This window comes from Pongo pygmaeus, chromosome 18 (genome assembly GCF_028885625.2).
Source record: "Pongo pygmaeus isolate AG05252 chromosome 18, NHGRI_mPonPyg2-v2.0_pri, whole genome shotgun sequence".
NCBI classification, from domain to species: Eukaryota; Metazoa; Chordata; class Mammalia; order Primates; family Hominidae; genus Pongo; species Pongo pygmaeus.
In genome coordinates this window covers 220487-246181 of record NC_072391.2, presented here as the reverse complement: position 1 = coordinate 246181, position 25695 = coordinate 220487, and the positions used below count along the sequence as shown (strand labels likewise).

Genomic DNA, 25695 nt, shown 5'->3' with positions numbered 1-25695 from the left:
ACAAATTTGTTCTGCAAAATACTCATTAGCGTCAGTGTTGGTGCAAGAGGGTTACTTGCAACAGTGAAAATGCACATCCCTCAGTCAAGTGGTTAGGTTCTGATGCATTTGATGTGCTTGGGAAAGTTCTGGAAGCAGCCAAAGAAGCCCATTAACTTTAGTTACCTCCTGGGGAAGCCTGGGATAGGGTAGGTGGAGTGATTTTTTAAAAACCAACTTCATTGAGATATAATTTACCATACCATACCAATTTGCATACCATAAAGCTTATCCACTTCAAGTGTACACTTCCATGTTTTTTTTTTTTTGAGATGGAGTCTCGCTCTGTCGCCCAGGCTGGAGTGCAGTGACGTGATCTTGGCTCACTGCAAGCTCCGCCTCCTGGGTTCACACCATTCTCCTGCCTCAGCCTCCCGAGTATCTGGGACTATAGGCGCCCGCAACCACGTCCAGCTAATTTTTTGTATTTTTAGTAGACGCGGGGTTTCACCGTGTTAGCCAGGATGGTCTCGATCTCCTGACCTCGTGATCCGCCTGCCTGGGCCTCCCGAAGTACTGGGATTACAGGCGTGAGCCACCGCGCCAGGTACTTCCATGTCTTTTAGTGTATTCACATTCACAGAGCTGTGCAACCATTACCACAGTCAACGTTAGAACATTTTCATCACTCCCCTTCAAAAAACCCCTATCAATCGCTCCATATTTCCCCTGACCCCCTGGAAGCCCTAGGCAGCCACTAATCATTCTGTCTTTATGCATTTGCCTATTCTGGGCATCTTATATAGATGGAATCATATATTAGTGTGTCTTCAAGATGGATTCATGTGCTGTACTTCATCCCTTTTTACGGCTGAATAGTATTCCCTTAAACAAACTATACCATGTTCACCCATTCATCAATTGATACACCCTCGGATTGCTTCCACTTTGGGCTATTATGAATAATATTACTAAGAACACACATGTTTTTGTGTGGACATATGCTTTCATTTCTCTTGGCTATATATCTAAAAGGGGGATTTGCTAAGTGTTGTGTTAACTCTAACCTTTCAGGAACTGCCAGCCTGTTTTCCATAGCGAGTGTAGCCTCTTACATTCCCACCAACAGGAGAGAGATTCCCGTTTCTCCACACCCCTGCTGACGCTTATTTTGTCTTCTTGATTATAGCCATCGTAGGAAGTGTGATGTGGCATCTATTTGTAGTTTTGATTTGCATCCCTCTAATGCCTAATAATGTTGAGCATTTTTAATTTCTATTTTGCACAGACTGGTCTGGAGTTGCTCAGCGCTGGGGTCACGGGCGTGAGCCTCTACCGTGAGCTGAGCATCTTCTGGTGCTTATTGGCCATTTGCATAATGCACTGGAAAAATATTCATATCCTTTGTGCATTTTTCAATTGATTGTCTTTTTATTGTTGAGTCGTAAGTTTCCTACATTCTAGATACAATTCCCTTATCAGATATGTGACTTACAAATATTTTCTCCCGTTCTGTGGGTGGACTTTTAATTTTCTTGGTGGTGTCCTTTAAAGCACAGAAGTTTTTGTTTTGTTTTGAGATGGAGTCTTACTCTGTCGCCAGGCCGGAGTTCAGTGGCACGATCTCGGCTCACCGCAACCTCCGCCTCCCGGGTTCAAGCGATTCTCCTGCCTCAGACTCCCAAGTAGCTGGGACTGCAAGCACGCGCCGCCACGCCCGGCTAATTTTTGTATTTTTAGCAGACAGACGGGGTTTCACCATGTTGGCCAGGCTGGTCTAGATCTCCTGATCTCATGATCCACCCACCTCGGCCTCCCAAAGTGCTGGGATTTCAGGCGTGAGCCACCGCGCCCGGCCGCAGGAAAGTTTTCAATCTGATGAAGTTTAATTTATTTTTCTGTAGTCGCTCCTGCCTTTAGTGTCACTGCCTCGCCCAAGGTCTGGAAGATCTCCTGTCGGCTTCCAGTTGTTTGCTTTTATTTTTTTTGAGACGGAGTCTCGCTCTGTCGCCCAGGCTGTAGTGCAGTGGCGCAATCTCGGCTCACCGCAAGCTCCGCCTCCCGGGTTCAAGCGATTTTCCTGTCTCAGCCTCCTGAGTAGCTGGGATTACAGGCGCCCGCCACCACGCCCGGCTAATTTTTTTTTTTTTTTGTATTTTTTGTAGAGACGGGGTTTCACCGTGTTGGCCAGGATGGTCTGTAACTCCTGACCTCGTGATCCACCCGCCTCGACCTCCCAAAGTGCTGGTATTACAGGCGTGAGCCACCGCGCCCGGCATTTTTTTTTTTTTGATACGGAGTCTCGTCGCTCTGTCGCCCAGGCTGGAGTGCAATGGCGTGATCTTGGCTCACTGCAACCTCCGCCTCCCGGGTTCAAGCGATTCTCCTCTAGGATTACGGGCGCCTTTCACCACGCCCGGCTAATTTTTTCTATTTTTTAGTAGAGACGGGGTTTCACTGTTTTAGCTAGGATGGTCTCGATCTCCTGACCTCATGATCCGCCCGCCTCGGCCTCCCAAAATGCTGGGCTTACAGGCGTCAGCCACCGCCCCCGGCCCAAATGTTATTTTTAAAATGAAGAAACCAACATCGAGAGGGACGCTGACTCGACCCCGCGCCTTTCCCATCCACACCAGCAAGAGGGCCGCTGTGCCCCAAGCGAGAATCGTACGGCTCCATACAGCACCCGGGCAGCTCGGAGGCTTCCTAAAGACCCCGCGCCTGCGCATTCCGCTGCCTGCGCCTGCGCCATTCTCCCGGCCGCCGCCTCAGCAGCTCCTCCGGACTGTGTCGCCGAAGTCTCGCGAGCCCGGAGCGTGGCACGTGGGTTGGTGACTGTCGCGCTGCTCCCTCCGCCTCCACCGCTGCCCTCCTCAGGCCCCCTCCGCCTCCACCGCTGCCCTCCTCAGGCCCCCTCCGCCTCCACCGCTGCCCTCCTCAGGCCCCCTCCGCCTCCACCGCTGCCCTCCTCAGGCCCCCTCCGCCTCCACCGCTGCCCTCCTCAGGCCCCCTCCGCCTCCACCGCTGCCCTCCTCAGGCCCCCTCCGACTCCACCCCTGCCCTCCTCAGGCTCCCCCCGTCCCCGCGTCGTCCTCCTCAGGCCCCCTCCGCCCCCGCCCTCGTCCTCCTCGGGCCCCCTCCGCCCCCGGCCCCGGCCCCACGGCGGGATGCGGGACAACACCAGCCCCATCAGCGTGATTCTGGTGAGCTCGGGGAGCAGGGGCAATAAGCTGCTGTTCAGGTACCCCTTCCAGAGAAGCCAGGAGCACCCGGCGTCCCAGACAAGTAAGTGAGCTCTGGGCGGGGGCCTGGCGCTCGCGGGGGCCGCCTCATTCCAGGGCCGCCTCGCGGAGCTTAGCTTTTGCTGGGCATTCGAGACCTGCTCGTTGTAGAGTATTTGAAAAGTAGAAAAAGGAAAAAAAATAAAAAGTAAAAAAAATTAAAATCATGCATTGTTCACCACACCAAAGCAACTACTGCTGACATTTTATCAGTCTCCAGCCTTTAAACAATAAAGTAAAATAAAATAAAATGAGTTTGGGATGTATTCATCTTGAGAAAATACAAAATTACGCGAACAAGGCCGGTGGCGGTAATCCCAGCACTTTGGGAGGCCGAGGCGGGCGGATCACCTGAGGTCAGGAGTTCGAGGCCAGCCTGGCCAACATGGTTGAAACCCCGTCTCTACTGAAAAAATAAAAATAAAAAAACCCAGAAATTAGCCGAGCGTGGTGGTGCGTGCCCATAATCCCAGCTACTCGGGAGGCTGAGGCAGGAGAATTGCTTGAACCCGGGAGGCGGAGGTTTCAGTGGACCGAGATCGCGCCACTGCACTCCAGCCTGGGCAACATAGCAAGACTCCGTCTCAAAAAAAAAAAAAAAAAAAAAAACGTGAACATCTGAAGTTGTCTTTGCCACCCCAAGTTCCAGCCAGCACAGGGATCATCCCTGGCCGTGTTGGGAGTTGTCTGCCCTGTACATAGATGCAGATCTATCCACAGGAAAAGAGAACGTTGCGTGGGGTTTTTCATCGCACGAATTGTTCTGTGGCGCCCTTTTCCTATAGTCGGCCTTGGAGCTCCGTCTGCCTTTGCAAGCAGGGATCAACCTCACCTTTAGCTGCAGGCTGCTGCCTTCCTCTGTGACGGCATGTAGGTTACTTTTGATTTTTCATCATCATGAATGTTCAGTTTTCGTTTTTATTTTATTTATTTTTTGAGACGGAGTCTCGCTCTGTCGCCCAGGCTGGAGTTCAGTGGCGTGATCTCGGCTCACTGCAACCTCCACCTCCCGGGCTCAAGGGATTCTCCTGCCTCAGCCTCCCAAGTAGCTAGGGCTACAGGCGTGCGCCACCACACCCTGCTATTTTTTTTTTTTTTTTTTTTTAGTAGAGATGGGGTTTTGCCATGTTGGCCAGGCTGATCTCGAACTTCTGGCCTCAAGTGATCTACCTGCCTCGGCCTCCCAAAGTGCTAGGATTACAGGTGTGAGCCACCGCACCCAGCCTGTTCAGTTTTTATTTTATATTTTGTTTTAAAATTATTTTTAAACTTGTTGATATAGCAGAAAGTTTTAAAGATATAAAGGAGTTTAGATTATGAAAAGAAAGTTCTTTTCTACTATTGGCCCCCAGCCCCCAGTTTCCATCATAGGGGTGACTACTGTTATTGTTTTTGTGTGTCGTTCCAGGACCTTCTGTGTAAATACAGGCGTATGTATTTCTTTTTTCTTTTTTTTTTTTTTGAGATGAGTCTTGCAGTCTCGCCAGGCTGGAGTGCAGTGGTGCAATCTCGGCTCACCACAACCTTCTGATCCCCTGGTTCAAGCAATTCTGCCTCAGCCTCCCGAGTAGCTGGGATTACAGGCATGCGCCACCATGCCCAGCTAATTTTTATTTTATTTTATTTTTAGTAGAGATGGGGTTTCACCATGTTGGCCAGGCTGGTCTCGATCTCCTGACCTCGTGATCCGCCTGCCTTGGCCTCCCAAAGTGCTGGGATTACAGGCGTGAGCTACCACGCCCAGCCTGCACTTGTGTTTTTTTTCTAAGCACAAGCAAAGTCACACCATACACACTGTTCTGCCCGTTTTCATTTTCACTTCATGTGTGCATCTTTGATGTAGAATCAGAACCTGTCGAGCATCCTTGCCCTTTTTACCGGCCACAGTGAATTCCATATTTATTTTTAATAGGTTAGATTTTTCAATCTAATCTGGTAGGTGAAAAATTATATCTGGTAGTAATTTTAATGTTTATTTGCCTTTTAATTGAGATAGAAAGCATATTTTCCTATTTTTGGAGCCATTTGGATTTCCTTTTCAGTGAATGACTTATTTATAACCTTTGCCTAATGTTCTCTTGGGTTGTTTGATTTTTCTTCCTTATAGATTTGAAGGAGTTCTTTATATATTTAATGTAAAAATAGGTCTTGTGACAAAGCTGTAGTTACCCTGTTTGCTTCTGTGTAGTTCTTGCCAGAGTTTTGATTTTTATGGAGTTTTCAGTCTAATCTCTTGTGGTTTCTGAGTTTTGTTTTAAATAGAAGGGCGTTCTGCTCTCCAAAATTATTAACAACAACAATAAAAAACTCCCTTATTTTCCTCCAGACTGTTTATGTCTTTTTTTTTTTTTTTTTTTTTTTGAGACAGAGTCTCACTCTGTTGCCCAGGCTGGAGTGCAATGGCATGATCTTGGCTCACTGCAATCTCTGCTTCCCGGGTTCAAGCGATTCTCCTGTCCCAGCCTCCCGAATATCTGGGATTACAGATGCGTGCCAACACGCCTGGCTAATTTTTGTATTTTTAGTAAAGATGTGGTTTCACCATATCGGCCAGGCTGGTCTTGAACTCGTGACCTCATGATCTGCCTTCCTCGGCCTCCCAAAGTATGTCTTGTTTTTAAATGTGTTTGTCTTGGCATAAGGTGAAGGCTCATCCTAAGAGCTGATATTTTCTGGGCTCTTGTGAAGAGTTGCAGATGAACTGCGTGGTTGCCTTTGGAGCCCTGTGGAACTGGAGTTATAACGGGCCACAACGTGGCCAAATGATGATTGATTGGGCCAACATAATTTTCTTTTCCATATGGCTAACTGGTCCCAACATAATTTTATTGAATAATTCACCTTACTTCCACTAATTGATTCTGCTGTCTTTATCATGTGCTAAATTCTCATGTTTACTTGGATCTATTTTTTTATCTTTCTTATCTCCTCCAATGATCTATGTGTAGGTTCCATAATAATTACTGTAACTTTATATTATGTTATACTATCAGTAAGGTTAGTCACTTGCCATTACTTTTCTTTTCAGCATTATCCTGGCTGTGCTTTATTATTTTTCCCTGTAAACTTTAGCATCAAGTGTATTAGGTCCCACTCGCAAGCTCTTGGTGTAGGTAGCTTTGAATCTGTTGATTAACTGGGAAGAAAAAGCATCTTTATGTTGAATCTTCCTGTTCAGGAAAATGATATATCTTCTATTCATTCTTTCTCTCTTATTAGCTTTTCCATTGTTTTCATGGGCCTCTTGCACTCTTCTTAGGTTCATCACTAGGTTTTTAAATTTTTTTACTCTGGTAAAGTATTATTGTTTGTGTATATGAAGGCTCTTGGTGTATGTACATTTAAATTCTTTTTATTTTGCCTATGCTTTTTCCAACCTAATTGTCATCCCACACTGTGAGGGGGTGTGTATGTGTACATGTGCATAGGGGCCTACCTCGTTTTATTGCACTTCACTTTATTGTGTTTTTTACAAATTGAAGGTTTATGGCAACCCTGTGTCCAGCAAGTCTGTCAGCACCATTTTTCCAACAATATATACTCACTTTGTGTCTCTGTGTGATGTTTTGGTAATTCTTGCAGTATTTCAAACTTTTTCATTATTATTGTATCTGTTATGGTGATACATGATCTTTATGTTACTATTGTGATTGTTTTGGGGTACCAAGAACCATGCCCACATAAGATAGCAAATTTCATCAATAATTGTGTATATTCTGGCTGTTCCCCCATCTGTTTCCATCTCCTTGGACCACCCTGTTCCCTTAGACACAACAGTATTGAAATTAAGCCGGTTATCTACAGTGGCCTCTAAGGGTTCAAGTGAAATAAAGAATCACATGTTTCTCACTTTAAATCAAAAGCTAGAAATGATTAAGCTTCTTGAGGAAGGCATGTTGAAAGGTGAACTAGGCCAAAAGCTAGTCCGCTTGCACGAAACAGCCAAATGGTAAATGCAAAGGAAAAGCTCTTGAAGGAAATGGGAAGTGTTACTCCAAGCCAGGCCTGCACCTGTACTCCCAGCTACCTGGGAGGTGTAAGCAGGAAAATTGCTTGAGCCCAGGAGTTGCGATCTAGCCTGGGCAACATAGGGAGTCCCTGACTCTTAAAAGAAACAAACAAACAAACAAACGCTGGGCACAGTGGCTCATGCCTGTAATCCCAGCACTTTGGGAAGCCAAGGTGGGCGGATCACGAGGTCAGGAGTTTGAGACCAGCCTGGACAACATGGTGAAACCCCGTCTCTACTAAAAAAAAAAATACAAAAATTAGCTGGGAGTGTAGGTCCATGCCTGTAATCCCAGCTACTCAGGAGGCTGAGACAGGAGAATTGCTTGAGCCTGGGAGGCGGAGGTTGCAGTGAGCTGAGATCTGCCATTGCACTCCAGCCTGGGCAACAAGAGGGAGACTCTGTCTCAAAACAAAGCAAAACAAAACAGTGAATGCATGATAAAAAGGTAAATAGCTTTGTTTGTTGCTGGTATGGAAAGTTTTAGTGGTCTGGATAGATCAGGCCAGCCACAGTATTCTCTTAAGCCAAAGCCTAATCCAGAACAAGGCTCTAACTGTCTTTAATTCTGAGAAGGCTGAGAGAGGTGAGGAAGCTGCAGAAGAAAAGTTGGACGCTAGCAGAAGTTAGTTCATGAGATTTAAGGAAAGCATCTCTATAACGTAAAAGTGCAAGGTGGGCCGGGCGCGGTGGCTCACGCCTGTAATCCCAACACTTTGGGAGGCCGAGGCGGGCAGATCACGAGGTCAGGAGATCAAGACCATCCTGGCTAACACAGTGAAACCCTGTCTCTACTAAAAATACAAAAAATTAGCCGGGAAGGGGGATGGGGCTTGCTGGACACCCCATTGGACCGTCATTTTGATGTAGAGGCCTGTGGTTGTCTTCCCTTTAAATGTGGTGGTGGAACAAACTCTGGTTTGTCACAGGCATATAGAATGCTTTTGCCCCTGCACAGCATGGTGGCGGGCGCCTGTAGTCCCAGCTACTTGGGAGGCTAAGGCAGGAGAATGGCATGAACCCGGGAGGCAGAGCTTGCAGTGAGCCGAGATTGCAACACCGCACTCCAGCCTGGACAACAGAGCGAGACTCTGTCTCAAACAACAACAACAACATAAAAAAGTGCAAGGTGAAGCAGCAGCTGCTGATGTTGAAGCTGCAGCAAGTTATTCAGAAGATTTAGCTAAGATAATTGATGAAGGTGTCTTCATTAAACAACAGATTTCCTTTTCTTTTTTTTTGAGACGGAGTTTTTGCTCTTGTTGCCCAGGCTGGAGTGCAATAGTGCAATCTCAGCTCACTGCAACCTCTGCCTCCCGGGTTCAAGCAATTCTCCTGCCTCAGCCTCCCAAGTAGCTGGGATTACAGGCATGCACCACCACACCCAGCTAATTTTTTTTTTTTTTTTTTTTGTATTTTTAGTAGACACGGGGTTTCACCATGTTGGTCAGGTTGGTCTCAAACTCCTGACCTCAGGTGATTCGCCTGTCTCGGCCTCCCAAAGTGCTGGGATTACAGGCGTGAGCCACCACCCCCAGCAACAGATTTTTTGTTTGTTTGTTTGTTTGTTTGAGACGGAATCTCTCTCTGTCGCCCAGGCTGGAGTGCAGTGGCGCGATCTTGGCTCACTGCGACCTCCACCTACTGGGTTCAAGCAATTCTCCTGCCTCAGCCTTCTGAGTAGCTGGGATTACAGGCACCCGCCACCACGCCCAGCTAATTTTTGTATTTTTAATAGAGACGGGGTTTCACCATGTTGGTCAGGCTGTTCTCGAACCCCTCACCTCATGATCCACCTACCTCGGCCTCCCAAAGTGCTGGGATTACAGGCGTGAGCCACCATGCCTGGCAACAGATTTTTAACGTAGACAAAACAGCGTTATATTGGAAGGAGATGTCAGCTAGGACTTTCATACATAGAGAGAAACCTGGCTTCAAAACTTCAAAGGACAGACTGACTCTCTTGTTAGAAGCTAATGTAGCTAGTGGCCTTAAGTTGAAACCAATACTCATTTACCATTATAAGAATCCTAAGACCCTTCAGAATTATGCTGAATCTGCTCTGCCTGTGCTCTCTCAGTGGAACAACAAAGCCTGGATGACAGTACATGTTTACAGCAGGGTTTACTGAATATTTTCAGCCCACTGTTGAGACCTACTACTCAGAAAAATATTCCTTTCAAAATATTACTGCTCATTGACAATGCACCTAGTCATCCAAGAGCTTCTAAGGGAGATGTAGAGGGAGATTAATGTTGTTTTCATGCCCGCTAGCTCAAGATTCATTCTGTAACCCTTGGATGAAGAAGTAATTTTGACTTTCAAGTCCTACTATGTAAGAAATACAATTTGTAAGGCTATAGCTGCCATAGATAGTGATTCCTTGGACAGATCAGGGCAAAATAAATTGAAAACCTTCTGGAAAGCATGTGCCATTATAGATGCCATTAAGAACATTGGTGATCATGTCAAAATATCAACAGTAACAGGAGTTTGGATAAAGTTGATTCCAGCCCTCATGGATGACTTCGAAGGAGTCAAAACTTCAGTGGAGGAAGTAACTGCGGATATGGTGGAAATAGCAAGAGATCTAGAATTAGAAGTGGGGCCTAAAGATGTGACTGAAATGCTGCAGTCTCACGATGAAACTTGAATGGATGAGGACTTGATTGTTATGGATGGGCAAAGAAAGCAGTTTCTGGGCTGGGTGTGTTGACTCACGCCTGTAATCCCAACACGTCGGAGGCTGAGGCAGGTGGATCACTTGAGCCCAGGAGTTCGAGACCAGCCTGGGCAACATGACAAAAACTCAACTCTGTTAAAAATACAAAAACTAGCCAGGCATGGGTGGCATATGCCTGTAGTCCCGGCTACTCAGGGGACTGAGGTAGGAGGATCACCTGAGCCTTGGGAGGTCAAGACTGTAGTGAGCCGTGATCACACCACTGCACTCCAGCCTGGATGACAGAGTGATACCCTGTCTCAAAAAAAAAAAAAAAAAAAAAAAAAGTAGCTTCTGGAGATGGAATGTATTCCTGGTAAAGATGTTGTAAACATTGTTAAAATGACAACAGAGATTTCAAATATTATATAAACTTAGTTGATAAAGCGGTGGTACAGTTTGAGAGCATTGCTTCCAATTCTGAAAGAAGTTCTGTGGTGGATAAAGTGCTGTCAACGTCCCATACTACAGAGAAATCTTTCATGAAAGGAAGAGTAAGTTGATAGATGTAGCAGACGTCATTGTTGTCTTATTTTAAGAAATTACTACAGCACCCCAGCCTTCAGCAAGTACCACTCTATAATCAGTCAACAGCCATCAACATTGAGGCAATAACTTTCACCAGCAAAACGATTGTTTTGCTGAAGGCTGAGCTGATTGTTAGCTTTTTTTTTTCTTTTCTTTTTTTTTTTGAGACCGAGAGTCTCACTCTGTCATCCAGGCTCAAGTGCAGTAGCACAATCCTCATCCTCCTGAGTAGCTGGGATTACAGGTGCCCACCACCATGCCCGGCTAATTTTTTTTTTTTTTGAAACAGAGTCTCACTCTGTCTCCCAGGTTGGAGTACAGTGGCGCGATCTTGGCTCACTGCAAGCTCTGCCTCCCGGGTTCACACCATTCTCCTGCCTCAGCCTCCAGAGTAGCTGGGGCTACAGGCACCCGCCACCACGCCCGGCTAATTTTTTGTATTTTTAGTAGAGACGGGGTTTCACTGTGTTAGCCAGGATGGTCTTGATCCCCTGATATCGTGATCCGCCCGCCTAGGCCTCCCAAAGTGCTGGGATTACAGGTGTGAGCCAGCGCGCTAGGCCACGCCTGGCTAATTTTTGTATTTTTAGTAGAGACGGGGTTTCGCCATGTTGCCCAGGCTGTTCTCGAACTCCTAACCTCAGGTGATCCACCCACCTTGGCCTCCTAAAGGGTTGGGATTACAGGCGTGAGCCACCATGCCTGGCTTGTCACTGTTTTTGAAGATAACATAAGATTTGTCGTTTTATTGATTTGTAAGTGTATAATTAAGTGGCATTAATTACATTCATTATAGTGTGCAACCATTACCGCTATCTATTTCTAAAGCTTTTTCATCACCTAAACTGAAACTCTGTAACCACTGACCAATAACTCTTCATTTCCCCTGCTCCCAGCCCCTGCTAACCTCTAATCTACTTTCTGTCTTGATGCATTTGCCTGTTCTAGACATTTCATATACTGTAAGTGCACTATTTGTTCTTTTGTCTCTGGCTTATTCAGCGTTATGTTGTCACGGTTCACCCATGTTCGTTCCTTTTTATGTCTGAGTAATATTACATGGTATGGATAGACCATGTTTTGGAAAACATGGCTTTTAGTGGTTCCATAATCCTTCTGTATGTGGAAGGATCCTGTTTTCTTAGCCCTTCCCTTCTTTTTGCCCTCACTCAGATAAGCCACGTAGCAGATACGCTGTTAACAACACGGGCGACCATGCTGATGACCAGGATGGCGATTCCAGGTAAGGGCTCTGTGGTCACTTCAGGGTGGGGCTCGTCCTGGTCCCAGGCCTGGGCAAAGCCCCACCCTCCTGTTCGCCCAGATATTTTCTCCCTGAGAAGTCCGGTGTTTTTTTTTTTTTTCCATTTAGTAGGTGCTTTCAGGTAGTGTAGAGTGGAGGACTGCATCGACAGTCTTGGGCTTGCTGAATCATTTGGGCACCTGTTCCAGCTTCAGTCTTGTCTGGTGGGTAAAGCAGGTCAGAGCACAGATGAGGCCATGTACATGTGGGATGTTTATCTCCTATGAAAGGAACGTAGAGGAAGTCAGACCCCTATGTTGTTGTCTTTGGATCTAATTCCTTGAGCATGTACCCAGAGGTCAAATGCAGGTGCTTGGGTTTAGCACAGCCTGGTGAAGTCCCTTCTTGGTGTCCAGGCTCAGGTGGTGATATGGGCAGTGGGGCTTAGAGCTGGGATGGTGTGAACCTTGATGTTCTTTGATGTTCTTTTAGGCACAGATGAAAGGTGGATCCGGTTCCTTCCTGTGTTTGTGCCCCCTGCTGTCTCTGGGAGGCACTACCAGGGTAGGAACTTTAGAAATGACCACTTCCGCCTTCTGTTCATTTTGAAGCATAGTAAATGGTAACACAGGCCCAGGTGAGGGAGGGAAGATTGTGAGTTACCTGCCCTGGGTTCCCTTAAACACAGACAAGGCCTGTGTGGAGTAAAGGACTTGGCCTCCACCGTCCCGGGAAAAAATAGCTAAGATCCCTGTGCTGGGCCTTTGCTGTGCAGTGAGGTGGTGCTGTTTCTCTGCAGTTCTCTGACAAGGCAGCACCACATCTGCCATGGCAATTTGCAGTCTTTTTAAAAAAATTTTATTGATTGATTGTAGAGATGGGGTCTTGCTTTGTTGCCCAGGCTTGTCCTGAGCTCCTGGCCTCAAGTGATTTTCCTTCCTTGGCCCCCCAAATTTTTGGGATTACATACGTAAGCCACCATGCCTGACCACAATTTGTGGTTCCAAGAGTGTGATTTTTATCATCATTTGGGAGGATATTGGGGCCTCTGGCATGACTGATGACTGTCTCTGAGTGCAGTGGGCTTTGGAAAGGGGATGGGGCTTGCTGGACCCCATTGGACCGTCATTTTGATGTAGAGGCCTGTGGTTGTCTTGCCCTTTAAATGTGGTGGTGGAACAAACTCTGGTTTGTCACAGGTATATAGAATGCTTTTGCCCCTGCACAGTGGATAGGTATTTCTTGTTCTCCCTCCACCTGTGCCACAGATCAGCTTAGAGCAGGGCTGGCTGCTGGACACCCCCAACATTATCCTTACTCCAAGCTGCAGTGGATGTGAGGCCCAGGCTGCTGAAGACTCAGAAGGAAGGCTGGCAGTACCTAATTCCTGCAGTTAATTTTCAGACTTATAATGACATGACCATGAGGATATTTTCTAGGGAATTAATTTAATATTTAACATAATGAAGAGGTAAAACTGTGGGAGGGGCGTGCTTCTCTCTAGAATCTTTTATTGAAGAATTGCTTCATTCAGTAATTTTAGCACATTATATATCTGTAAATGTCACTGCCTGCCACCCATGTTTTCCAGATACAGGGTTAATACCCTTAGGGGCTCAGTTCCCCTCCTATTTTATTTTGTCACGTAGGCCCGCAAGCCCCTGCTCTGCCTTGTCATAGCTCAGAGCATGTTCCTGGAGCAAGGCAGTGAAAGTGCATCAAATCCACTCTCTATGTCTTTGAATTTTTTTTTTTTGAGACGGAGTCTCGCTGTCACCCAGGCTGGAGTGCAGTGGCGCGATCTCAGCTCACTGCAAGCTCCGCCTCCCGGGTTCACACCATTCTCCTGCCTCAGCCTCCGGAGTAGCTGGGACTACAGGCGCCTGCCACCACGCCCGGCTAATTTTTTCTATTTTTAGTAGAGATGGGGTTTCACTGTGTTAGCCAGGATGGTCTTGATCTCCTGACCTCGTGATCCACCCGCCTCAGCCTCCCAAAGTGCTGGGATTACAGGCATAAGCCACTGCACCCGGCCTGTGTCTTTGATTGTTGTTCCCAAAAGTGCTTTTCTTTCTGAAACCAGAACTTCAGTTTACCAGACTGAAACAGTATTAACAGGCTACATAGTAACTTGTGAGTGGTCGTGGCCTGCCTTAGAAAAGTGAGGACACAGCCGTGCTACTCACTATTACAAACACTGGCCAGTGTGGCCATTTAAATTGAAATTAACTGAAATAGGCCAGATGTCGTGGCTCATGCCTGTAATCCAAGCACTTTGGAAGGCCGAGGCAGGTGGATCACCTGAGGTCAGGAGACAGCCTGGCCAACGTGGCAAAACCCTACCTCTACTAAAAATACAAAAATTAGTCGGGCATGGGGGCACATGCTTGTAATCCTAGCTACTCCGGAGGCTAAGGCAGGAGAATCACTTGAACTTGGGAGGCGGAGGTTGCAGTGAGCTGAGATCACACCACTGCACTCCAGTTTGGGCAACAGAGCTAGAGTCTGTCTCAAAGAAAAAAAAAAAAAAAAAAAAAAAAGAAGAAGAAGAAGGAAATTAACTGAAATAAAATAAAAAATTCACTTGCGACCGGGCGCAGTGGCTCACGCCTGTAATCCCAGCCCTTTGGGAGGCCAAGGCGGGCGGATCAGGAGGTCAGGAGATCCAGACTCATCCTGGCTAACATGGTGAAACCCCGTCTCTACTAAAAATACAAAAAATTATCCGGGCATGGTGGCGGATGCCTGTAGTCCCAGCTACTCGGGAGGCTGAGGCAGGAGAATGGTGTGAACCCGGGAGGTGGAGCTTGCAGTGAGCCAAGATCGTGCCACTGCACTCCAGCCTGGGCGACAGTGAGACTCTGTCTCAAAAAAAAAAAAAAAAAAAAATTCACTTGCTCAGTTGCACTGGTCACATTTCAGGTGCTCAATGTCTACATGGAAATAGTGTCTACCATATTAAGTGGTTCAGATTTGGAATATTCCCATCACAGTAGAAAGTTCTGTTGGGGCCAGGAGCGGTAGCTCATGCCTGTAATCCCACTACTTTGGGTGTCCAAGGCGGGGGGATCACTTGAGGCCAGATGTTTGGGAACAGTCTGGACAACATGACGAAACCCCATCTCTACAAAAAATACAAAAATTAGCTGGGTTGGTGACCTGCGCCTGTAGTCCCAGCCACTGGGGAGGCTGAGGGAGAGGGTTGCTTGAGCCCAGGACGTGGAGCTTGCAGTGAGCCGAGATCATGCCGCTGTACTCCAGCCTGAGCCTTGAGTGACAGAGTGAGACCCTGTCTCAAAAATAAAATAAATAAAATAAATAAAAAAATTGGACAGTGCCGGCTTAGAGAGGGGGCTGGTTTTTTGAGGTGCATCATCAAGATATGGTTCAGGGCTGGGCGCATTGGCCCATGCCTGTAATCACAGCACTTTGGGAGACTGAGGTGGGTAGATCGCTTGAGCTCAGGAGTTCAAGACCAGCATGGGTAGTATGATGAAGTCCTGTCTCTACCAAAAATACAAAAAATTAGCCTGGCGTGGTGGCACACGCCTGTGGTCTCAGCTACTCAGGAGGCTGAGGTGAGAGGATTGCTTGAGCCTGGGAGGCAGATCGCAGCAAGCCAAGATCACGCTGCTGCACTCCAACTTGGGTGACAGAGTGAGACCCCCTCTCAAAAACAATTTACGATATGATTCAGGGTATATTTTTTATAATCCTTTTCTATAATTCAATTATGAGAAAAGAAAATGGATATTGTCCAGTGTCTCTAAGACTTGAAACCAAGGTCAGAAAAGATGTAGTGTTCCCTGGGTATTAGGGGCCGTGGTGCTCATGCTTAAATGTACCATGTGTCCCCACCACTGGCAGGGGCAGAAGCCATCAAGCCAGGTCTGAGAGATAGCCTGGTGTCCCTCAGAAAGGCTGGTGTGGGCATGTCCCTCTCTGTGTGGACACCGTCTTCCTGCTCCCTTCTTTGAAACTGCGAGCGGTGCTTAGACCACTGCCTCAGAGAATGGGGAGCTAGAGGGTTAGAGAAGAATTGATTTCTTTCATTTTCAAAATGCTCTGAAATCATTATTAGTAGTAGTAGTAGTAGTATTAGTATTTTGAGACGTAGTTTCATTCTTGTTGCCCAGGCTGGGGTGCAATGGCGCAATCTCGGCTCACTACAACCTCTGCCTCCCAGGTTCAAGCGATTCTCCTGCCTCAGCCTCCCAAAGTGCTGGGATTACAGGCGTGAGCCACCGCGCCCAGCCTAATTTTTTTTTTTTTTAAGAGAGGGTTTCTCCATGTTGGCCAGGCTGGTCTCGAACTCAGCTTGGTCAACATGGAGAACCCTGACCTCAGATGATTGAACTCCTGGGCTTAAGTGATCCTCCAACCTTGGCCTCCCAATGTTCTGGGATTACATGCATGAGCCCCCTCACCCAGCTACCATCTCTACCCTTTAATTCTCAGGTGACATCTTGGGGAATCAGGTGGCACTGCTACTGTCCTCAGGCTTGGCCACTTTTGTAGCAGTGGAGTGGCTGCACTTGGGCCTAGGCCAGATGGGGTCCTTGGCCAGGCAGGCACTCTCTGGCTCACGACATATAGGTCCTCCCACCAGGCACACATGAGGCTCTGCCAGGGCCTCTCTTGATAGGTTTACCTCTATTAGCTTGTGTTTTTAGAGCCCTACACTGATGTGTTAGAAAGATGCCCTCTCTTTTCTGTAGCTGAGGTTGACACACAAGAAAGCGGGTAGGCATTTTTGTCTCTATGCTTGGGCATTTCCCCCTGCCCAGCCATCGCATCCATGCTGCAGGGCAGTGTACAGGGACAAGCGCAGGTTCAGGGTTCCAAGTTTGACTCTCGCTTTGTAGCCTACAGTGTGTGATCTTGGGCACATTCCTTAGAATGAGCCTTAGTTCCACTGTTTTCTGTAAGATGCCTGAGGGTGGTGAGTTGCGTTCACCTCTTCCTCCCAGATCAGGATGTCGTAGAACCATCCTTGTCTCTGAGTGTTAGCTGATGGCCCTGCCTCCCTCAGAGGGGCAGACGCAAGTCTGTAAAATGCTCATGTCAGGAAATGGAGCATTGCTGGACTCGGAAGCCCTCTGTGCTTACTCCTTTTCCTCTGGAGCAAAGGGGCTGCATTGTGACTTGTCTAGTTGTAGGAGACAGAGCTTACAGTCAGGCTCCAGCTTCGAGGATTCTGACTTTTTGGGTGATCTTGGGAAAGTCCGTGAAACATCTTAATGCTTTCATACTATACAACCTGAGGAGTTTGGCAGCTGCTGAGGAAAGAGATCACTTCTGTGGATCTTTGGCAGAGCTCCCACACTGTTTCCACTCCTGGATTCAGGTCTCCTTTCTCTTTCCAGAATACACGGAAAAGCAGTATGTCCCAGAACTCAAATCCCTGCAGAGGAAAATAAAGTTTTTTTTTTTTTTTTTTTGAGACAGAGTTTCACTCTGTCGCCCAAGGCTGGAGTGCAGTGGTATGATCTCGGCTCACTGAAACCTCACCTCTGGGGTTCAAGCGATTCTCCTGCCTTAGCCTCCCGAGTAGCTGGGATTACAGGCATCCACCACCAAGCCCAGCTAATTTTTTCTTTTTAAGTAGAGACAGGGTTTCGCCATGTTGGCCAGGCTGGTCTCGAACTCCTGACCTCAAGTGATCCACCCACCTCGGCCTCCCAAAGTGCTAGGATTACAGGCGTGAGCCACCGTGCCTAGCCAGAAAGTAGACTCCTAAACTGTTTCTAAAAATCTCAACTCAGGTAATACAGAAGCCCACGTTTTCTGACAAATATATATGGATCCACCATGACGACTTTATTGCTCCAGGCAGAGGCTTAGGGAAGTCAGGCGTGCTGGCAGTCACAGTATCTCAAGAATTGGAGCTGGTGAAATTCATATGACACGCTATAGTCTTCAGAAGGCTTTTGCCTCTGGGAGTCTTATGTGATCCTCTGTAGGCGATTTCTTGTCATGCAGATGAGAAAACTTTTACCACAAAGATTAGTTTTAGGCTGGGTGCGGTGGCTCACGCCTGTAATCCCAGTACTTTTGGAGGCCGAGGCAGGAGGATTGCTTGACCCCAGGAGTATGAGACCAGCCTGGGTAACATTGTGAGACCCTGTCTCTTTTGAAGAAAAAAAAGAAAAAAGGAAAAAGAAAAGAAAGAAAAGATGAGATACTTCTGCACAGGCATCCAGCTAATACATATGGTGCTTGGTCTGACCCAGCTCTGCCAGCCTTATGCTTACTTCTGAAAAATGACTTTCTTTCCTGCCCAGCCCATACTTCTGTGTGAGAATTTGACCTTTAGTGAGAAAACCCCATGGTAAGCGTTGAGCGTGGGGAGTTTGTGATCCTGTTTCTCAGCGTGGGGAGTGTGTGATCTGTTTCTCAGCGTGGGGAGTGTGTGACCCTGTTTCTCAGCATGGGGAGTGTGTGATCTGTTTCTCAGCGTGGGGAGTGTGTGACCCTGTTTCTCAGCATGGGGAGTGTGTGATCTGTTTCTCAGCGTGGGGAGTGTGTGACCCTGTTTCTCAGCATGGGGAGTGTGTGATCTGTTTCTCAGCGTGGGGAGTGTGTGACCCTGTTTCTCAGCATGGGGAGTGTGTGATCTGTTTCTCAGCGTGGGGAGTGTGTGACCCTGTTTCTCAGCGTGGGGAGTGTGTGATCTGTTTCTCAGCGTGGGGAGTGTGTGATCCTGTTTCTTGTCTGGTAAGTTGCTTAGTTGTGATGCTCAACAGTTAATGCTTAATGGTGGCACTTCTGCTAGACTTTCGTGCAGTTTTTATAAAATAGCCTTGTAACTTTTCATGGTTTTTAAAAAAGTGATATGTTTTTGTTTGGTCTTGATGGTCCTGTTCCCATTTCAGGGAGCCATGTCCTCCAACCGATGAGCAATTGGTTGCAGGGTAAGACCGAGACCTCTCCACCGTCTTTCTGTCTTGATTCCGGCTGCCTTCTCTTCTTGTAATTGTGCTTAATTCCTGATTCCCCTCCATGTTGAAGAGTGACTGATGAGGCACACAGGCGTGGACCTCACTGCCCCAGTTCCCCCACGAACGCCCAGACTTCCCACCACCCCCGCTTTTTCTCCACCCAGTCATTTAGCTATTTCACATTACCTGAGAGGCCAAGGCATGGCTGGCTGGCACCAGGGAGACTTCTGGGACCAGGCATGTCACACAAACCTCCTCTTCCTCCAGGTAGGCACAAGTAGTCCTGTGAGGGTGGTGGGCAAGCAGGAGTGGACTCTGTCATCTCCCTAGTCCACTGCCGCCCTAGAGAGACCTATGACTGTTGCTCCTTGTTTTTATTTTTTGAGGGGTTTTGTGGGGGCCTCTCCCAAGGGTTGGGCATTAAGTGTGATGCTCAGGCCTAGATGCTGTTGAGTGTGCTTAATAGAGGCAGAAATGTTCTCATGGAATTGATATGGTGCTTGTCCAAGAGGGCATGGATGAAGTGCGACTCTTCCATTCTCCTTGACAGTGCATCTCCTCTGGGCCTTGGAGGTACACACAGTGTCTGTGAGCTTCCAGCAAGGAGGTGGGTGGGGTGAGCAGAGTTGAGCTCCCTTCCAGGATGTCTTTCCATCCCTTTTTTTGCCCAAGCTAGAGAGCAAGCCCTGTTCCAGAATAACTCGGCAGTGATAGAAGGTCCTGGCTTGTTTTCTGGCTGGGCTGGTTCATCTTCCTGCTCCAGAATAGCTTGGCAGTCACAGAAGATCCTGGCCTGTTTTCTGGCTGGGCTGGTTCATCTTCCTGCTCCAGAATAGCTTGGCAGTCACAGAAGATCTTGGCCTGTTTTCTGGCTGGGCTGGTTCATCTTCCTAAACATGTTTTTCTTGAATTTCCAGGTTATTCCAGGAATCTTCAGTTTTTGTAACAGATGTTTTATTGTGCTGCAGTACATTTATTAGGCCTTTCACCATCAAAATGAGGGAAAAGGATTTTTATAAATGTTGGAAGCCAATAAAACAAAACAACACTTGTTTATGGTTCAGTTTGCTGTTTATAAGTTTTGCCCCACCCCCAATCTCATGAATATAACTCTGTCTTTATGCGTATTACATTACCAGACACACTATATAAAGTATAAAGCCAGATGGGTGCAGTGGCTCATGTTTGTAATCCCAGCACTTTGGGGGGTGCAGTGGCTCATGCCTGTAATCCCAGCACTTTGGGAGGCCGAGGCGGGCAGATCATGAGGTCAGGAGGTTGAGACCAGCCTGGCCAACGTGGTGAAACCCCGTCTATACTAAAAAATATGAAAAATTAGCCGGGCGTGGTGGCGCGCGCCTGTAATCCCAGCTATTTGGGAGGCTGAGGCAGTAGAATCACTTGAACCCAGGAGGCGGAGGTTTCAGTGAGCTGAGATTGTGCCATTACACTCCAGCCTGGGCGACAGAGCAAGACTCCATCTCAAGGGGGAAAAAAAAAGGCCGCTTAATTGTTTTGTCATGGGGCCGGGCGTGGTGGCTCACGCCTGTCATCCCAGCACTTTGGGAGACCAAGGCAGGTGGATCACCTGAGTTCAGGAGTTCGAGACCAGCCTGACCAACATGGTGATACCCCGTCTCTACCAAAAATACAAAAATCAGCTGGGCGTTGTGGCAGGCGCCTGTAATCCCAGCTACTCAGGAGGCTGAGGCAGGAGAATCGCTTGAACTCGGGAGGCGGAGGTTGCAGTGAGCCGAGATTACGCCATTGCACTCCAGCCTGGGTGACAAGAGCAAGACTTCGTCTCAAAAAAAAAAAAAAAAAAGTGTTTTGTCATTATATGTGTGTAATATTAAGGTGTGGGGAGTAGATTTCTCTGTGGCCAGATTTGCTCAGATAAACAGGATGGCTAACTGCCACCCTGCTGGCTGCTTCGGAGGGCTCCATGAACAGCCACTAAGTCAATGTGACTTTTTTTTTGAGATGGAGTTTTGCTCTGTCACCCAGGCTGGAGTGCAGTGGCACGATCTCCACTCACTGCAACCTCTGCCGCCCAGGTTCAAGTGATTCTCCTGCCTCAGCCTCCCGACTAGCTGGGACGACAGGCTTCACTGCGCCCGGCTAACTTTTGTATTTTTAGTAGAGACGGGGTTTCATCATGTTGGCCATGCTGGTCTCGAACTCCTGACCTCAGGTGATCCACCCGCTTCAGCCTCCCAAAGTGCTGGGATTACAGGTGTGAGCCACCATGCTTGGCCCAATGTGCCTTTTTACTTCAGCTCACAGATTTCCAGTTGGCCGTCTCTGCAGACCCTGGCCTCTATCAGGGAAAGAGCCTTTTATTTGGCTGTTGTGAGGGCACCTTGAAGTTTAGGTATTTTTAAATGTGAACTGGGCTACCACTGCTTGCCTCTGAAAATCCCAGGGACCATCTCACAGCCAAACTAAATTTGGTCCCTGGACTGGTGCCTGAGGGCTGAGGCTGAGACATGGCTGTGACTCTTTATGACAGAGCAGCAGTTTTTAGTGGAGATTTTGGGCTGTCAGAGCAAGGGACCTTTCTGGAGTGGTGGTGGTTATTTTTCTGTTATCTCTGTGTCCCCTGAGTCACTGGGTGGCAGAGTGGAGGGGCACTGTTTAGATAGGATGTGAGATGTTGGCCCTGGGTCAGTTGCTAGAGCAGAAGTGTTTGGTGGCATTTTAATACCTCAAACCCTCCTTCAACATTACCATGTTCCACAGATGGGAGTTATAGAACAGAGTGAGCCATTTAGGGTTTTTGAAGAAAGCGTATTATGCCTGTGGTGTAAGGCACTTGAATCCTCCATCTCTGCAGGAGAGACCTGCAGTGGGCTGCTGAGGACCTGGCTGTGGGTCCTGCATTTCCCAGGATATCTCTAACAAGATTGATTTCAGAACGTCCAACTGCAACCTGACTGGGTTGAGAGGCTATTTCCAAATGGCACAAATAGGTTTGACCAAACCCTGGTATGTGGTTTGTTTGTGGGTCTAGGGCGACTTTGGATGGTTAGAGGGTCGTGCCAGTTCAGGAGGAAGGCTGGAAAACAGCGTGAGCCCCACGGCCCATGATAGACTTGGAAAGAATCCTGTAGCTACTTGCCATTTGCTATTACAGAGCTGAGCTACAGTGCAGTTCAAAGCAGACCTTCCTTTTTCATCACAACATGGAGGAGTTATTAGTCTCTCCCACCCCTTCACCAAGAGGGCCTCCGGGGAAGAAGCATGACCAGGTTTGCGCACTAGAATGTCTGTCCTCAGTGGTCTCTTCTAGGACCTTAGGGGTCTCCCTGCCCAGGGGCAGAGTATGGCCCTGGGGAGGCTGGAGCTGCCTTCCCCAAGAGAGTGTACCCTCCTGACCTAGATATTAGATATATTTTTCCTGGGTGGAGAGATATGCATGGGACTTCTCTCTCTTCTGGGTCCAGATCAGAGGCAGTACATTTGTGTTTCTAGAGCGGAGGCCCTCAGAGCCCTGGGCTCTGAGATAAGAGTCAGCACCACCCACAGCACCCCCGCAGGTGACACTCCCCTAACCGGATCTCCCCAGGCAGGAGGCATCAGCATTGCCAGTAAGGAGAAGTAAGGGCACAGACGACCTTGAAAAGGGGAAAAAGGGAAAAGGGACGGCCTCCCTCCCACACCACAGCTGCTCCCACTTCTCCATAGCACCCAGTCGTGTGCCACCCGGTGTTTCTGCCATTTGGAAATAGCTGTGATCACAGTGGGCTTGCACTTCTTGCACAAAGTTTCTTCCCTGATAAAAACTGGAAACTTTAAGCGTTCGGGATAAGGGAGCGGATGGGCAGCCATGCTATGAGGAAGGAAGTCAGTGGTCTGCACGCATCCCTGTGCACTGTCCCCTTGCCCTCCACGAGACTCTGTGGGTGAAGGGCCTGGGTCCTGGGAGTTGAAGGTGCAGCACAGCAAACCTGAGTGTAACTGGGAGAGGCCCCTCTGCCTGTGAACCTTAAAGGGCAGCTCCGCAGGGCAGTGCCAGCTCCAGCTGATCCTCCCTTTGAAAGCAAACTGCAACTGTTTCTCTCCTGAATTTAATAGAGCATGCCAAAAAATGACAGCATGTGCCTTCAGTCTGTGCTTCTCTTGCCTTTTACCTTGTAATTCTGGTGATCTTACATCCATAACCTCTGGGATTGCTACAGAAGGGCAACTGTTAGTAGCTTCCACCAGCGGTCGGGGCAGAGCAACTCCATGAAGGTGCAGTTTACTGAGACCCTTCTGCTCTGGGGCCAGCAGGGCATGGTGCTGTGGTACTTTGTTAACTTATTTTTATTCTACCTCTCTTAAATTTTAAGGTTTTCAGATGTTATTCTGGCAACAATTTTGGCAACCAAGTCTGAAATGTGTGGCCAAAAATTTGAACTGAAGATTGATAATGTGCGATTTGTTGGGCACCCAACACTGCTACAGCATGCTCTGGGGCAGGTATGGCTCTCCCTGGGCAGGTGTGGCTTCCCCCCTGGGCAGGTACAGACCCTCTGGGTAAGTGTGGCTCTCCCTGGGCAGGTGGGGCTCCCCCTGGGTAGATGTGGCTTCCCCTGGGCAGATGTGGCTTCCCCTGGGCAGGTACAGACCTTCTGGGCAGGTGTGGCTCCCCCTGGGCAGGTGTGGCTTCCCCTGGACAGATGTGTCTGTCCTTGGGCAGGTGGGGTTCTCCCTGGGCACGCACAGACCCTCTGGGCAGATGTGGCTCTCCCTGGGCCGGCAGGCCTGGTCCATTCTGGCTCTGGGGGGCTCAGAACTGAGGCTGACACTAGCTCTGGTGAAGGTAACTACTGGGCAGGAGACCTGATTAGACTCTTGGTATGAACTGTGCATCTTTATAAACCCAGAGAGTCCAGTGGAAAAAGAGACAGGTGTTCTTGCCCCTGAATACAGGTGCTTCAGTCCCTGTCCCTAGCTTTTATAGTCTGCATTCTAGGTCTCTACTGACTGTGGCCCTCCCCTTCATATATAGGATGTCTGTTTCCAGGGGAGGCCAAGATAATGAGTTAACTAGCATCTGTCAAACCCTTGAATTTTCTACAATGTGGTGCAAGCATTTCCTCTTATTTATTACAAGACACTGTAGTAGCTAATATTAGTATTATTTAGCACTTATTTTTCTGCTAAACCCTCTCTATGTGTTCTCTGATGAATAGGTATCATAGCACTGAGGAATTCATCTTGTTAGCAGGATGAAAGGAACTTGTACACCAGAGCCTGCCAGTCAACTCTCTGCATACAGGCAGGATCAGTGACAGCATTACTCAGATTCTGAGGGGTCGAACACAGTAACGTAGGATTTAGCTACATTTATACAGATCCAGCAATTCTGGGAGGTTCTGTGGTGTTATTCATGAAGCTCCATGGAAGAAGGTTCTGAGGCGGTTGATGAGCCTGGCCCCCTGTACCGTACCCTCCCTTCTCATCACAGCCCCCACTGCTGGGGCACAGTCCCCTACCTGTAGGCAATGAAGGGGAGAGTTGGCAGCCTGCCCGCGGTCACACCCCATAGACAGCAGTGGCAGTCAGGGGTAGGGGATGGGTGCCACGGCAGCCTGGGGCCCCAACTCTCCCTGGTGGCAGAACTTGTAGTTGGCTTTGAAGAGTTCCCTCGTGCCCCTTGGAATGCTTCCCTTGAGTGCCCTGGTCCTTGTGAAGCTGGCTGGATGCCAGAACCAGGAGCACAGAGATTAGGACTTGCTGGCCTGCCTCACCTGGGCTCTGCTCAGGGCTTGGCTGTCCCTGAACATCGTCCTGTCCCTCAATTGTTCTGAGTGTGCATCATACTTAGCAGATACAGCCTGGATGGATGCAGGCGGACACGCGAAGGCAGTGGGGGTGTGGGTCTGGGTCCTCCACCCATTTATGCGCCTCTCCATCTCGTCCCCTGTGGGCATTGTCAGCTCACTTCTGTTAGCGGGGGGGTGGGGGGGTCAGAGCACTGACCTTCCCACTCTTGTCATAGTTGTGACTTTGTCCATGCAGTAGGCACGCCTCCAGAGCAAAGGCATTCATTGCTTTTCCAAGACCTTGGTGCTGTATTCTGGGGACTTTTGCCATGCCTGAAGTAGAATAGCTCTAAAACAGCTTTCCTTAGAAAGTCGTCTCAATTAATTAGAATTATGCATCTTTTACAGGTCTCCAAAACAGATCCTTCCCCGAAGAGGGAAGCACCTACTATGATTCTTTTTAATGTGGTGTTTGCACTGAGGGTGAGTGTTTATATAAATGGTTAAGATCAGGGAGTGGGGCCAAGGGAGAAGCAGCTCTTTTTTCCAACGAGCGTGTCATTGACTCGGAGCTTGGACTGCAGTGGGCATGGTGCTGGCCCCTCCTGGGGTGCTGGCAGATTGCACTTCATTGTTTACCCCTTTTTGTTTTGGTAAAATACACATAACACTATTTTATCATTTTGAAGTCTATGCTTCAGTGGCATCTGGTACATTCATGTTGTATAACCATCACCACTATCTAGATCCAGAACACTTTCACCACCCCAGAAGGAAACCCCATACCCATTTGCAATTATTCTCTTTTTTTTTTTTGAGACAGAATCTCGCTGTGTCACCCAGGCTGGAGTGTGGTAGCTCAATCTTGGCTCAGTGCAACCCCTGCCTCCCAAGCTCAATTAGGTCTCCTGCCTCAGCCTCCCGAGTAGCTGGGATTACAGGCGTGCGCCACCATGCCAGCTAATTTTTGTATTTTTAGTAGAGATGGGGGTTGCGCCATGTTGGCCAGGCTGGTCTTGAACTCGTAACCTCAGGTGATCCACCCACCTTGGCCTCCCAGACTGCTGGGATTACAGGCGTGAGCCACTGTGCCCCGCCCCTGCTAATTTTTGTATTTTTTGTAGAGATGAGTTTTCACCTTATTGCCCTGGCTGATCTTGAACTCCTGGGCTCGAATGATCTTCCCTCCTTGGCTGCCCAAAGTGCTGGGATTCCAGGTGTGAGCCACTATGCCCAGCT

The 25695-nt window shown here is 48.3% G+C and overlaps 1 protein-coding gene across 7 annotated transcripts in view; it reads left to right on the top strand.

Annotated features, from left to right (window-relative positions):
- Positions 1-2745: 2745 nt before the first annotated feature.
- Positions 2746-25695, top strand: part of NPRL3 (NPR3 like, GATOR1 complex subunit) — a 59749-nt gene continuing 36799 nt past the window's right edge. For 2 of the 7 annotated variants that reach the window (XM_063654712.1, XM_063654711.1), the window contains exons 1-5: positions 2746-3264; positions 11693-11762; positions 18638-18676; positions 23038-23167; positions 24865-24939. In XM_063654712.1, coding sequence (XP_063510782.1) covers positions 3147-3264; positions 11693-11762; positions 18638-18676; positions 23038-23167; positions 24865-24939 — 432 coding nt within the window. In that variant the 5' untranslated portion in view covers positions 2746-3146. Of the gene's footprint in view, positions 3265-11692; positions 11763-18637; positions 18677-23037; positions 23168-24864; positions 24940-25695 lie in introns of those variants that run through there. The other 5 variants (XM_063654710.1, XM_063654713.1, XM_063654714.1 and 2 more) reach the window with 5 other exon arrangements.